The 14,368-nt window shown below is 41.5% G+C and overlaps 1 protein-coding gene across 1 annotated transcript in view; it reads left to right on the top strand.

Annotated features, from left to right (window-relative positions):
• Positions 1–2,741: 2,741 nt before the first annotated feature.
• Positions 2,742–14,368, top strand: part of PDZD8 (PDZ domain containing 8) — an 80,381-nt gene continuing 68,754 nt past the window's right edge. Inside the window, exon 1 of the mRNA XM_004428115.3 lies at positions 2,742–3,771. Within this exon, the coding sequence (XP_004428172.1) occupies positions 2,900–3,771 (872 nt within the window). The 5' untranslated portion in view covers positions 2,742–2,899. The remainder of the gene's footprint in view (positions 3,772–14,368) is intronic.

Below are 14,368 nucleotides of genomic sequence, written 5' to 3'. Positions count from 1 at the left end.
AAGTTAACAAATCCCAGGGACCGGCCCAGTGGCGTAGTGGTTAAGTTCCTGTGCTCCACTTCGGCGGCCAGGGGTTGACGGGTTCAGATCCCAGGTGCGGACCTACGCACTGTTCATCAAGCCATGCTGTGGCAGCGTCCCACATACAAAATAGAGGAAGATTGGCACAGATGTTAGCTCAGGGCCAATCTTCCTCAAGCAAAACGAGGAAGGTTGGCAACAGATGTTAGCTCAGGGCCAATCTTCCTCCCCCCAAAAATAAGAAATCCTGGGTTAGCTGAATGACCTAGTGAAAAGCAAAAGCAGCAAAGCCCCTGAGCTGGCGGACACTTGCAGGCTGAAACACAGAGTGGATTGGCCAGGTGGGTTGTGACGGGGTCAGCCAGCTGGGAGCTGGACCGGCTACCCTAGGCCTGGGCGGGGTAGAGGGAGAGGGCCAACACTTGCTGACATTTTGATTTTTAAATGGGATAAGGCACATAAAATGCACTGCTCCTGGCACATAGTCAATTCTCTATAAACGTTACTATTATTATTGTAAGAGTTCAATAAATGTTACCATTTTTAACACAAGGGAAAAGTATTTTTCTTTTATCTTCCCAAAAGATAAAAGAGCTGAACTCCCGGAGCTGAATTTGAAGTGCACCCCTCAGGGGACAAGTTTTGCTGGGGAATTAAATGACGCTGTATAACGGATTTCTAAGATTTGGGATTCCCAGAGGTAATGTGGGGAGTAAGAAAGAGGTGGGAGGAGGGAAGAAGAGGGAGGAGCCTGTGAGATGGAGTGTGAGATGAGGATTCACTCCCATGAAGACCACCAACTTCCAACTTTCCTTGTTGGGGAGGAGATGGTTGAAGAATATTTCAAGACGCAAGCTGAATCAGCATACAGTTTGAAGATTTTGTATCTCAGTAATGTGAGGAACTATTCCTTCGCTCCACCCCTCCTCCAGCTTCTGTGACATTTTCTACAATGGTACACAAGTATTAAGAATAATGTTTTTGGTGAAAATCGAGGAAGGGTCTACATTTCCCATTTGGGTTGAAACTGTATAGAACTGAACTAGAACCAACTAGAAAGAAGCATGGATCACTTCAGCTGCTAAACTCTGAATCCTTTCTGGTGACCACCAAATAGGATGAGAAAGCCAAAGCATGTGAATATAAAAAGTTTGTGAGTAGCACGAAAACCAATTTGATAAAAATGATATAAAATAATGCCAATATAGCAAAATATGGGGAAAAGCATAAAGAAGTTTAGAATGATTGCAACTATTTTTGATATCCAGTGTGTAAGATGAGATGGGCCTGGTTCCAAAGTGCTGTACCTGCTCCAGCTGGATCAGAATGGGGTAATCAGGTTTTCGTTCCAGAATCACCCAGAGTTGAGACAATTACTGGCTTGAAGATCTTCAAGGACTAGAGACGTACCTTGCCCTGGCTCCTTAGGAGCAGCTAAAATCAGCCTGACTATTAGATACCAAATATTTGACCCTTCTGGAACTAGAGATAGAACTGTTGTGGTGTCCATGTGGTTGGAGCCAAATACGTATTTATGATGCAACAACCAAGTAGCCAGAGAGCATGAGGAATGACATTGTTGCTGGGCAACCTGGCTTCACTAAGTATGGCTTTGGTCAAGGTGCTACCTTGTGCAAAGTTCCCTGAAGTCTTTCCTGATCCCCCTCCCCATCTCCCCCTTCCTGTGCACTAGGGAACTGATAAGCCCCCTTCCACCTCTAGCAGTGCCAGGGTCATGGTACAAAGTAGTGGTCAAGGGCTTAGAGTTTAGTGTTAGACAAACCAGGCTCTGTTGTGTGACACCAGGCAACTTACTTTGCCTCTGTGCACCAGTATTCGCATCTGTAAAATGGGTAGGGGCTAACAATAAACTGCCTCATAGATAGACTGAGCGTGGTAATACACAGAGGGGCTTAATCCACTGCAAGAGCTTGACAGTGAGCCTCTATTCATCTTCCAAGCGAATTCATCTCCCTCATCATTCCTCCTCCCGGCTCTTTTACTTCCTTTTCATTTAAATCTCGAATATCCACCTAGGCGGTAGAGTTAGTCCGCATCTTACGCCTTTTCTTCTCTGTCCCCTCCTTCCCAGGGCCCACCTCCGCGGACGCAGAGCGTCTGCTGGCCGGATTGATGGTCAGCGATAGCGGTCTCTGAGGCAGTCAGTAGTCCTCGGCTTGGGAAATCTACGAACGGCCAGCTCAGATCCTCTGAGGCGCTGCCCGGCAGGGAAAGCCACCGCCAGCCCATCTCAGGGGCGCGAGTGGAAGAGCCATACTGCAGCAGAGGTAACAGACAGGGACCGCGGCCAATGAGGGGGTATGGGCGCATTAGAAGATAACAGGATGACCGGGGTCAAGAACGCGCCACGCCATCTCCGCCCGGCCACCTTATCCTCCAACTGGTGGCTGCAGTTATCCTCCCAGATCCCGACAGCGGCTCCAGAAGTGACAGCCACGTGGATCGCGGGGAATGGAACGGAGGCGTGAGGGCGGGGCTGGAAGGGCGCCGGAGAGGTGAAGGACCAGCGTACGCGCGCCCGGGCGCCGGCTGCCAGGCGACGCCGCCGGGAGCGAGTACGCCCCTGACGACACGCGCTGTGCGCCCAATGAGCGGAGGCCGGAGGGAGGCGCCGTTCCGCCCCCTCCCGCCCCCGCCGCCGCCACAGCCGCCGCGGCGGGGAGCGTCTGAGGAGTCGGGGGCCGCTGCGGGCTCGGGCGCCGCGCCGCGCCGGCCGCAGCCGCCCGACGAGGCCCAGGGAGCCGCTCGCCCGACCCCGCCGCCCAATGTCCTCAAGATGGAGGCAGCGGGGGCGGCGGCGTGAGGAAAGCAGCGCTGTGGGCGCGGGCGCCAGGGCCCCGGCGGAGGCGCTGGCGGGATGGGGCTGCTGCTCATGATCCTGGCGTCGGCCGTGCTGGGCTCCTTCCTCACCCTCCTCACCCAGTTCCTGCTGCTTTACCGCAAACAGCCCGAGCCGCCGCCAGACGAGGCCGCCCGCGCCGGCGACGGCTTCCACTACCTCAAGCCGGTGCCGGGCCTGGCCCTGAGGGAGTACCTTTATGGCGGCGGCGGGGCTGAGGAGCCCTCGGGCGGGCCCCCCGAGGGCGGCGCTACCCCGGCCCCGGCCCCCGAGACCCCCGCCCCGCCGACGCGGGAGACCTGCTACTTCCTCAACGCCATCATCCTGTTCCTATTCCGGGAGCTGCGGGACACCGCGCTGGCCCGCCGCTGGGTCACCAAGAAGATCAAGGTGGAGTTCGAGGAGCTGCTGCAGACCAAGACGGCGGGGCGCCTGCTGGAGGGGCTGAGCCTGCGGGACGTGTTCCTGGGCGAGACGGTGCCCTTCATCAAGACCATCCGGCTCCTCCGGCCCGTGGTGCCCTCGGCGCCCGGAGAGCCCGACGGCCCCGAGGGGGAGGCGCTGCCCGCCACCTCCCCCGAGGAGCTGGCCTTCGAGGCGGAGGTGGAGTACAACGGGGGCTTCCACCTGGCCATCGACGTGGACTTGGTCTTCGGCAAGTCCGCCTACCTCTTCGTCAAGCTGTCCCGCGTGGTGGGGCGGCTGCGCTTCGTCCTCACCCGCGTGCCCTTCACCCACTGGTTCTTCTCCTTCGTGGAGGACCCGCTGATCGACTTCGAGGTGCGCTCCCAGTTCGAAGGGCGGCCCATGCCCCAGCTCACCTCCATCATCGTCAACCAGCTCAAGAAAGTCATCAAGCGCAGGCACACCCTCCCGAGTTACAAGATCCGGTGAGAGGGAGGCGGGGGACGGGCTTCCACGGGCGCGGGGGCCTGGCGGCTGGGAAGCCGGGCCCGGGCGGGAGGCAGCTGCCTGCACGGAGTGGGAAGGGCCGAGGCTTATCCCCAGCGCCTGCTCCCCCGGGATCGTCCCACTTCCGGCAGGGCCCTAGGTAAAGGCAAGTACGGGCTGCACACATTTTTTGCTTCCAAAGGGCATAAATATGGTCTAGAAACCTTTTCGTGTGTTCTTGAGCACCCAGGGTGCCGTCATCGTGGGTGGACGCCGCGTGCTGAAAGTGGAAGGGAAGTCCACCCTCAGCCCAGGAGTCGGCTCTGGGACTGTGGCAAACTATTCCTATACGTCGTTGCTGCGTTGAGGGCAGCTCTGCAGCGTCACCTTGGCCACGTTGAGAAATTGTTCCTGGACACAAAGTACAAGCATGAAGAATGTGCTGGTAGCCCAGGGCTGTGATGTTTTGCAACTTCAGGCCGCTTTTGCTGTGATGCTTTGGCAACTTTCAGGGCACAGGCAGTAGGTATTGTAGAGGATAATTTTACACAGGAAATTGGAAAAGAGTTGGGAGCCTGTACTTGTTGTAGTTCCCTGTACATTTTGTATTAATGTCATCTAGTGTTTTGGGGAGGGTTCCGGAACACAGACCCAGACTCTGCCCCTCATTTCAACTCTCTGTGGCTTTAGGTTCCTGGCGCAGTACCTGAAATCACCCTGCAGGTAGTATTTTAATGATAGGTAGTGATTTTAACTTTTGAAGCCCTCCTGTATCTGGTGGCTTAATGTTATATAGTATACTGTTTGGATTAATGTACGAGGTCTTTTTTAATATCATAGAAGAAGTGGAAGAGGAAAGGAAGTTCTGTAGGGCTAGAGGCTTCATCCACTTTGGTCTGGGAAGGCTTGTTGTTGGAATGGAAAGGGTCATACATGGCTATTCTAAAACAGCTGAATTTTTAATTTCACTTTCTGTCTTTAATTTTGTGTTCATTAAAATGTTGGGTTCTTTTGGATTTCGTCCTTTATTTTAAAATTATGTCAATTTGGTATTTGCCTTACCTAGTGCCCTTTAGTAGAAGTTGCCTATTTCTAGATCACTAATTTTCTACCACAGTCTCTAGCATCTGTGACCCAGATAATCCAGAAATATTTTATATTTGGGTTTGGGATGGCTTATTGACTTGTGTATGTGGCAGATTTACCTTACTAATTATGTTTTGTTTAGGCTAATAGGACAGAGTGACTGCTTAAAACTGTCGAGTGAAAGGAAAAATTTACTTTATAATGGAAGTATTTCCATAGATTTGCAGAGGATGGTGAACCGGTTGTTCACTGTGTTTGATTTCCTGTTCTGTGAGGTAGAACATACTTTGTGAAACCTCTTCTTTAAGCTCTGGAATATAAGTGACTAAATTATAAATGAATTCTAGTGTTTAAGCAGTAAGATGTCTATTTATAGCAGTGTGTTGCTAAGAAAGTCATGAGAAAAAGTTGTTACAGATTTTGATATTCTCTCACAACTTCAATTCTGATATTTTCTGGGTTAACTTTCGGATATAAAATGTGGCTAAGTTATTATAATTGGGGGTTATTTGCAGAATAGCCAGTGGCAGTGAGGTTGGATATCATTTTGAGGGTTTTCTTTTTTAATATAGACTTAGAATTCAGTTAAATCTGAAGGAAGTTATGAATAGGCGTTACGGAGCCCCTAATAGGTTTGTTGCTTTGAAGGAACTTTATCATCTGTATCATTGAATAGCATCACCATTTAAAACAGAGCAAAATTGCTTTCATTTACTATATTCGAAGAGATTTTTAAAAAACAGCATGTGTTTGATTATGTATGATATTTCACCTTTTAAGCCTTAAACATTAAATGATCACCTCCAGAAATGTACACATTTGTGCTGTTTATATTAGAAGGCATTTCCATGGTCAGTCAGTGAATACTGTGCAGAACGTATCACTCAATCTGGAGATATTTATTGTACACCTACTACATGCTTATTGTTCAAGATGCTGGGGCTTAAATGCTGAACAGCCTCAACCCTTATGGAGCTTAGAGTTTAGTAAGAATTGAATTAGCTATACTTAAGATTTAATCTAGAATGTGATTGATGGGGTTGAAGTAACTAGGAAGCTGATTTTAGTTTAGTAAAAGAAAGTAATGGAAGTATGAGAATGAAAAGGGCTGCTTCAGGAAGTGTTGAGTTCTCTTATCTGTGTAGCTGTTCTGCCAGAAGTGTTTTAAACTACTGATGTTGTCAGGTGGATTCAAGTTGCAGCTAAGAGAATGAATTAAAATACATTTAAGATGTATCACAATTGTCATAATGAGAATTAAAGTAGCTGGTGTCTACCTTTTTTTATAGATGAGGGAATAATGCTCAGAGTAGTTAAATAACTTGCTTAAAGTCATACAGCTGTCAAGTGGTGAAATTCAGCTCTGATAAAGCCAGGCTGCCGTTTTTTCCTTAAACAATACCACGTTGTTCTTAAGGGATTTTTTTTTTTAGTATGCCGTTGATAAAATCCATATAATACATATGTGGGGATATCTTTCCAAATTAACTGAGGACTCTGAGAAGAGTGTGGCTGTAAGCTTTTTTTTTAATTTAAATTGGAAATTTTGAGAAAGGATCCTTTTAAGGTTAAATCATAAGGTTAAATCTTTGAGTGCTGCCCCACATAGTGTTTCTTTTTTAATCCACCGGATTTTGTTTCCAAATAGAAGGTCTTACTAGTTTATCCTTTTTAGCCATCTAATTTACTTAGTAGAGGTAAAGCAGTAAAGAAAATTGTAGTATTGAGTCTTGGGATTCTTGGGCACTTTTAATTATTATATAACAGAAATATCTTGCCAATTAACATTGTTGTCACTTCTTTCCTCCTTCATTTGTTTTTCCATTTTCATATTGCTATAGAGAAAGTGGCCCATCAGGACTGCCAGTTCCTAATGTCTCATGTAGAGATGCAGAGGAGCTCAAATGGTTGCTTTCTAAGGATCCAGCTGTTTGACACTTCATTTTACCCAACTAACATAGTTTGTAAAACATCCTAATTTCTTTTTAAATGAGTTATATATGTATACATTTTCTACATATTATAATTCTAATTTGACTAATAAAATTCTAAATTCAGCCACCTCAACCTTGTTTTTTTTCCTTAAAATGTATACTTTAAAATGGTAAATTAAAGCAGTAGTATTTTTTTCTTAATATTTATTTATTTATTTTTTCCCCCAAAGCCCCAACAGATAGTTGTATGTCATAGCTGCACATCCTTCCAGTTGCTGCATGTGGGACGCGGCCTCAGCATGACCGGAGAAGCGGTACGTTGGTGCGCGCCCGGGATCCCAACCCGGGCCGCCAGCAGCGGAGTGCGCGCACCCAACCGCCAAGCCACGGGGCCAGCCCCAAAGCAGTAGTATTTTTTTAAAATTAACCCCAAAATTAGTCTTCAAAACAGAAAGACTACCACTAGTGTTCTTGACTACATGGAGAATCCATCTTCAATGTGAAATCTGAGTCCTAGTCCTGGGGAGTTTAGGATTTGGGAGTCAAATGTTTGAGATTCTTACTGATGCTTCTGTTCCTCAAGTATTATTGCTATGTACCTAGCACTGGTTGTATACTGAAAGGCTAAATTCATTTTGCAGGTACTTTTTATTTGGCCTGCACTGTGGTGTTTTGTTTCTTAATTGCCAACATTTAAAAACAGAAGATTCTGCATTATTTGTGTTTCTGGCTTCTCTTAGGAAAAATTGGAAGATCTTATAGCACCAGGCCTGCATTTCTCATAGCAATAATAGAATAGAGAGACAGAGTCTAGTAGCAGCTGCAGGAAGCTCTTACTCCTAGTTTATAGTCCCTATCTGCTTGCTACACTTACTGATGGTACTGGCCTGGCGTTACATGAATTTGAGACCCTTACTAAATGGGAAGAGTTAATAGCTGGATAGTAGAGGGTGATAATTTTTATCCCTCTTTAAACATTATATCTTTGAAGAGACCTTCATTGAGCAATTTTATTTATAAAAGACATTATAAATATAATGTTGAATTTAAAAAAATCATTCTACCAGAAATTAAAAAAAAAATCTCTTGAAACGTTTTCCAGTTCTCTACAGTATAGAGATAGTAAGTAGATAGTGGCTGCTTTTCATTTGAGTTTGGTGGATTTTTGCTTTAGTGTGAGGTGGATCATTAATTAAACTACATAAGCATTTTTTTCTCTGATCTACGAAGAAGGGGGTATCTACTTATTGACACTTTGAATTTAATGAATGAGTATGGAACAAATATTGGGGAAAACTTCACTTTTCAGGTTCATGGAATGTCTTCTGAACATGACTATTTTTGTCATAACTGTTTTGTTCTTTTACTCCTGAAAAACATTCTGATACATATTTGTGGAAATTTTTCAAATATTCTTAGTGACTGGAGATCAGGGAGGACCACTATCCCCACTAAAGGCCAGGACAGGGCTGTGCTTAGATAGAGCCTTTTAGCATCTTTATATTTATCTATATCTACTCTAAATATACCATTAATTTCAGAGAACTAAATTAGGCTTGGTCTGGAAAGCCTCATACTCTATAATGTGGTTTATAATTCAATTATTTCTTCCTTTGTCTTCTGAGATGAAGAAAAACATTTATTCTTAATGTTAATTATAGCTTTTTTATGTTATTGATTATTTGGGGTAAAGATGGTTTTGAGTAATCCATGTCTTAAAAACTTTCAAAGTAAATTCGCTGAAAGCTGGTAAAATCATTTGTAAGGTTAAGTGTAATGTACTGTATTTATTCATTTACTCTTTCATATTTTCTTTCTATATATGGACAACTTTTAAAAGATGTCTTTACTTAGACTGGGAAATACTTTAAAATAGCTACTAAAATTCCATAGTGATTGTGGGAATCATAGTTTTACTTACTAAGGTTAATAGGAAATATAACTAACCTTTGATACTTTGACTTTGGGAGAGTAGAGACAACAACATTAGTGTATCACTCTAGCTGTTTTGGAGTAATGATGTAATGTAGTAGCTAATTTTTTATCTATTGTGCTTTTTCTTGTACTACTGTTCAGATGAATATCTCTATATAAATGGAATTGAAAGACCATTGTCTTAGAGATAAATAATTAAATCGTTTTTAAAATAGTCATTTATTTTCAGTAACTACTTCCTGAGGACTACTATAGCTTGTGTTTTGGTGGTTATGGTGAAGGTGTTAAAAATGGTTGTAACATGGGTTCATGCTCTCAAGCTGGTTAGTTTTTGTGGGGGAAAACAAAGAACAATTAAAACACATTATAATGGCATTTGGATTCAGTTTTATGAGAAACAGGAAGAGGAGAGATCAGTTTCTCTGCTAAGGCTAACACCTGATTACTTTCTGTTGTATAATATTTGTGGCCTTAGGTTCCTTAGTACACCTAAGAATATTCCAGTTTAGTGCTGGTTTTACTTCTTGCAAGTTGAATTTTCTTAAGCTGCTTTGGATTGTTGTGATTTAAGTATCTGAAATACTTTAGATGGAAAATAATGTATTAATAAATTAAATCTTTGCTCTAGAAATTTGATTTACACATTGAAGGGAGAAGAGTAATTATGAGGAGACTGTTAGATTCTAATTGGTAATGTACAGGTCTGTTGTCTGTCCAAGAAAGTCCAGGTTTGTTCCTGGAAATAGCCAAAGCAGATCATTATAAAGTAGATTGTATTGGAGCATGCCTGATCAAACAATTAATATTGACTTACAAATATTACTAATTATGTATCATATGAGGCAGAGGCAAGAATAATAAAAAGTGAGTTTGCTGGGCCGGCCCCGTGGCTTGGCGGTTAAGTGTGTGCGCTCTGCTGCTGGCGGCCCGGGTTCGGATCCCGGGGTCGCACCGACGCACCGCTTCTCCGGCCATGCTGAGGCCGCGTCCCACGTACAGCAGCTGGAAGGATGTGCAGCTATGACAGACAACTATCTACTGGGGCGTTGGGGGAAAAATAAATAAATAAAATCTTTAAAAAAAAAAAAGAGTTTGCTAAATATGCCAGGCACCGTGTGAGCAGTTCCATACACTTGCTATCTCACTTAAAACCACTGTGTAGGAGAGGTTGGTATCTCATTTTTAAGGATATGGAAACTTGAGACTTAGAGGGGGTTAGTGACTTTCTCAAAGTCCCAAAAAAAAAGTGGTGGACTCCCAAAGCCCATGTTGCATTATTTCTGTAGAGATAAACCAACTGTTACTGTAAACCAGGGGTTTACAAACAAGCTGGTGTTAGGCCCATGAGTTAAGAATGGTTTTTACATTGTTAAACTTTACATCTAAAGTTGTTCAAAAAAGAAGCAGCATATACTACAGACCATATGTACCCACAGATTCTAAAATATTTACTATCTGGCCCTTTATAAAAAATGTTTGCTAACCCCTGCTCTAAACCCTCAAACAACAAACTATGCTTAAATTGCCTATGAAAAAGGAGCATATATGCATCTACCTTGAAAGTTACTTTTAAACCTCTTTTTTGAGGGTCCTGTCTTTTTACAAAGCTATTGAAAACCGTGGATACTCTTTGTAGAAAAATGCATAAACAAATTTTCATTTGATTTCATGAAATTTATAGTCCCCTTGAAACCTGTCTAGGATCCTTAGACTCCAGTTAAATAATAAGCACAGACGGAAGGATACAACTTTGTTATATAAATATAACTAAAACTAACATGCCAAAATAAATATTAAGCACTTCATAATTTTCCTGGCCTTCTTAGAATGTATACAGGATTCATATGGCTCATGCATTTCTAAAAAACCCCTCTCTATCCAAGAAAGTGTAATCTGTCTCTCTATTTTTTCTCTCTTGGTAAGGTTCCCTATAGCAGGCTGAGACGTTTTGAATCAGTTGTTCATTAAGAATATGTGACATTTCAAGTTAGAGTTTCTGCCACTAAATACGTCGTTTAGAAGTTAAATACTGACCCAAGATTTCTTCCCACCACATTCTCCATTTTCTCAGAACAGTGTCACCAGGAAACAAGTGCTATTTAATCCCTTTGTTCCTTCCTAGAGTCGTGGGATCTACCAGACACTTTTGGCATGGCATGAGAGCACATCACACTTCATTGAAAAGTCATAAAGTAACTACCTGGTCATTAGCAGAAGTTTTACAGAGTGGTTTCAAAATCTCTCTTGCCAAATTGCTAAGACTGGTGTAAAACCACATACTTAGCAAATTTGTACTAGGGAAAAATGAGGTGTAAGTGTTAATTATTTACCTTCAGATGAGTAGAACTACAGGTGCTAAGTAGAGACTGCCAGGACTATGGAATTATATCATTCTTTTGGGTTGAGGCTATAGAGAAGTACTTAAATTGTCTATTCCAGTAGATGGAGCTTTGGAGTAATGTGCACCTGACTTGAGCACGATACCCAGCAAGAGACCCTGGACAAAAGGCCATATCTTCACTAGTCTGTTTCCATACCTGTGAAATGGAACTGGAAATAATTTCTATCTAATTGGAGATAACAACTGTCACATATATGATACCTACTGAATAAATGTATCTTTCCTTCAGTAACTAATTGAATATACACATTTATTGATTATCCTGCATTTGTCAGACATTTTACTAGAGATATGTCACGTCAGACATTTGCTAGGTGACACATTAAAATTTTTTCCCCTTTCAAATGAGTGATAAGCTCATTGTAAAAATTCAAACAGAAAATATGAAATATCAAAGTGAAAAATCTCCTGTAATATCTATTCTTAAAGAAAACTGTTAAAATCTGAGGACTATTATTCCATTTTTTTCTAAATGTATTCTAATTTGTTATTAATTTATAAAAACAGAATCGTAGTTGGTACCCCACTGATAGCAACTTGCTTTTTTTTTTTTACTTGTTATATCTGGGTTTTCTAAATATACCTACTTCATGTGTTTTAGGAGGTGCTTAGAATTACATTGATCAAAAGTACCATAAGTTAACCAGTTCCTTGTTGATTTTTTTTTTTTCAGTTTCTCACTAATGTAAATAATGGTACCATAAACATCTTTGTGTAGTTACTAGATTTTTTCTTTTGATCTTTTTAGGGGTTTTTATTTAGACAGTTTTTTGCAAATGTTGAGATAGTATTTAGGAGCATAAAAAAGTTAAAAATGTACTCCTCTTCCTTTTAATTTCATCCCCCCGATATACCCAGTGTTAAGTTTGAAGTATACACCTAACTCTATATTCAAAGACACATATACAAGCCTGAGGTGCCTCTCTTATCCTCTCTCTCTCTGCCTCCCTTTCTCCTTAAAAATAAAGTAAGGGAGTTTAATATAAATGCAACCCTGCAAGTTGGTTTGTAAGTGTAACATGGCATCCCTCCTGGCAGCTTGTATGGGTCTAACTCATTCACTGCTTGACTGCACTCCTGGCCATTCTCTCTAGCTCTGACCTTATCTTCTAAAACTCTTCCTCTCACTTGGTCTGTTCTGGCCTCCTGGCCGTTCTCACACTCCAAGCATGCGCCCATCACAAGGCCTTCGCTAGACCTTCTTTGGGAATGTTTTTCCCACAGATAGCCAAAGAGCTCACGCTGTCACTTTTTAGGTCCCTGCTTAAATATCACCTTTCGACTGTCCTATATAAAAAAGCCACATTAGCCCTTGAAATGCTGGAATTTTTTTTTTGCACAAATTTTTTATTGACGTATAATATACATATGCATGTGTTTGCGTGTGTCCAGATCCTAAGTGTATTCTTGATAAATTTTCACAGAGTGCACTCAGCCATGTAGCTGAAGGGCTGGGATTTTGAATTCAGTCTGTCTAAAGAATAAAATTCTTTGAATTTCTTAAACAGAATGTATGGAACATTTTAACCTTTTTTTTTTTTTTTTTAATCTTGAAGGTTGTCATTATGAACACAGTTATGCTGGTGATATGTAACCCAATTCTGATTGTAAAACCAGTATTGAAGAGGAATGCCTCCTCCCCCGCCCCACACACACTGATTTATTCTGATTGAGGTCTCCAGAAGCCTTGGTTTTTAATTTCATACTTTTAGGAAAGGTCAATATCAGTAAACTGTACATTTATACTTTCCTTGGACTGATGCAGAATAACAATAAAACTTATTTTGCCTAGTCTGGTGCATAATTACTATTTTTGTGAAATCAGCAGAATTTTTTAGAACGTGTATTTCCTTCTTCTCTAATCAGCACATTGGTTATTTATGCCCATGAATTCTTTATGTATTATAGGGAGAATGGAGCTGATGATATGGTGGATGGAGTACTGAAATGTCTGTGCTTTGATTTGCATAACTTTGATGAAAGAGCTAGAAAATTTCCTGCTCCCCAGCATAATTAGTTCTTGTTGGTATGTACTTAAAAACAAAAATACTGTGATTAGCACGGTAAAAATGGTTTAGTTGGGTTTATTCTTTTGTATTAAGTACCTGTTATGTGTACTTAGTTCATTGGTAAGGTGTGTGCCAGTTAAACAGGTATTTGAGACCTATGTATGTTTAGAAATGGTGTTACTCTTAGGATCAACTCCATTTCCTACCTGTATAATCTGCAATTATAAGTGACTATTGTTTTTTGTAAAATCTTAAGTAGCCGTAATGGGGAGATATCATTTCTGTTTAGTGGCTGGCTACAGGAATCTGTATTTTGAAAAATGTCTGTGTTCTGTTCTTAGATACAGCTTTTTCATGCAGACATCATTATCTACTAAATAGTGCATCTGGTGTTTGTGTTGTATGCTAACTTGTCCTTTTCACACAATAGTCTTTCATGCATACTAGGTAATATTCATACTCATTACTAAGGATGATTGTGGTTACTGACTGCACAGTCTTACTACCTTAGTCATTTGGTCAAGCGAATAAATAATTCAAAGCTTTTAGTCCTGTGAAACTTGCTGTGGCTGAAGTTAGAGCCATTCTGTTATAGCTAATTTCATTGTATGATAATTATTTTTATAATGCACTGAAAATCTTATTTTTTTCCTCACCATTATTAAGTGTAATATTTCCTGTAAAATTTAGGACAGGTGTTAATTTGGTCTGTTTTATTATTTGGAAAGGTTATTAGTTCTCAATATTTAACTTTGGATTTTAATCCGGACTGGAATTGCGAACTCTTGACATGGGAAGAATTTAACTAAGTGTTTGTAGCAAATATGTATCCTTTTGTTTATTAATGCTGGAGTGGTAAATAGTACAGATTGAATTTAATTCAGATATTTGAGATTAGTGAAATGTAAGGAGAAAATTTGTGACGATCGTTAGTCTGTAATAAAGCCCATGAATACAGTTTATCTAAATTATAGGCCATTTTTTAGTAAATTGCTTACTTAAAATATTTGAGTAAATTACTCAAAATATTTGAATTTTTTAGTACTATAGAGTTAGGATTTGGACACAGTTATTTGGAGATTCATGCCAGTCAACAAGCATTTATTAGACCAGCCTCTGGTAATAATTGTTGGAGCCTTGGGGATACTCTGTGTTCTTTTTGTTTTTTCTTTATTGTGAAATTTTTGTTGTGCATCATTGTTTGTCAGTCACCATATAAATGCATCTGTTC

This window comes from Ceratotherium simum, chromosome 6, assembly GCF_057802395.1.
Source record: "Ceratotherium simum simum isolate JZ-2026a chromosome 6, ASM5780239v1, whole genome shotgun sequence".
NCBI lineage: Eukaryota > Metazoa > Chordata > Mammalia > Perissodactyla > Rhinocerotidae > Ceratotherium > Ceratotherium simum.
This window is presented reverse-complemented; position numbering and strand designations above follow the sequence as displayed.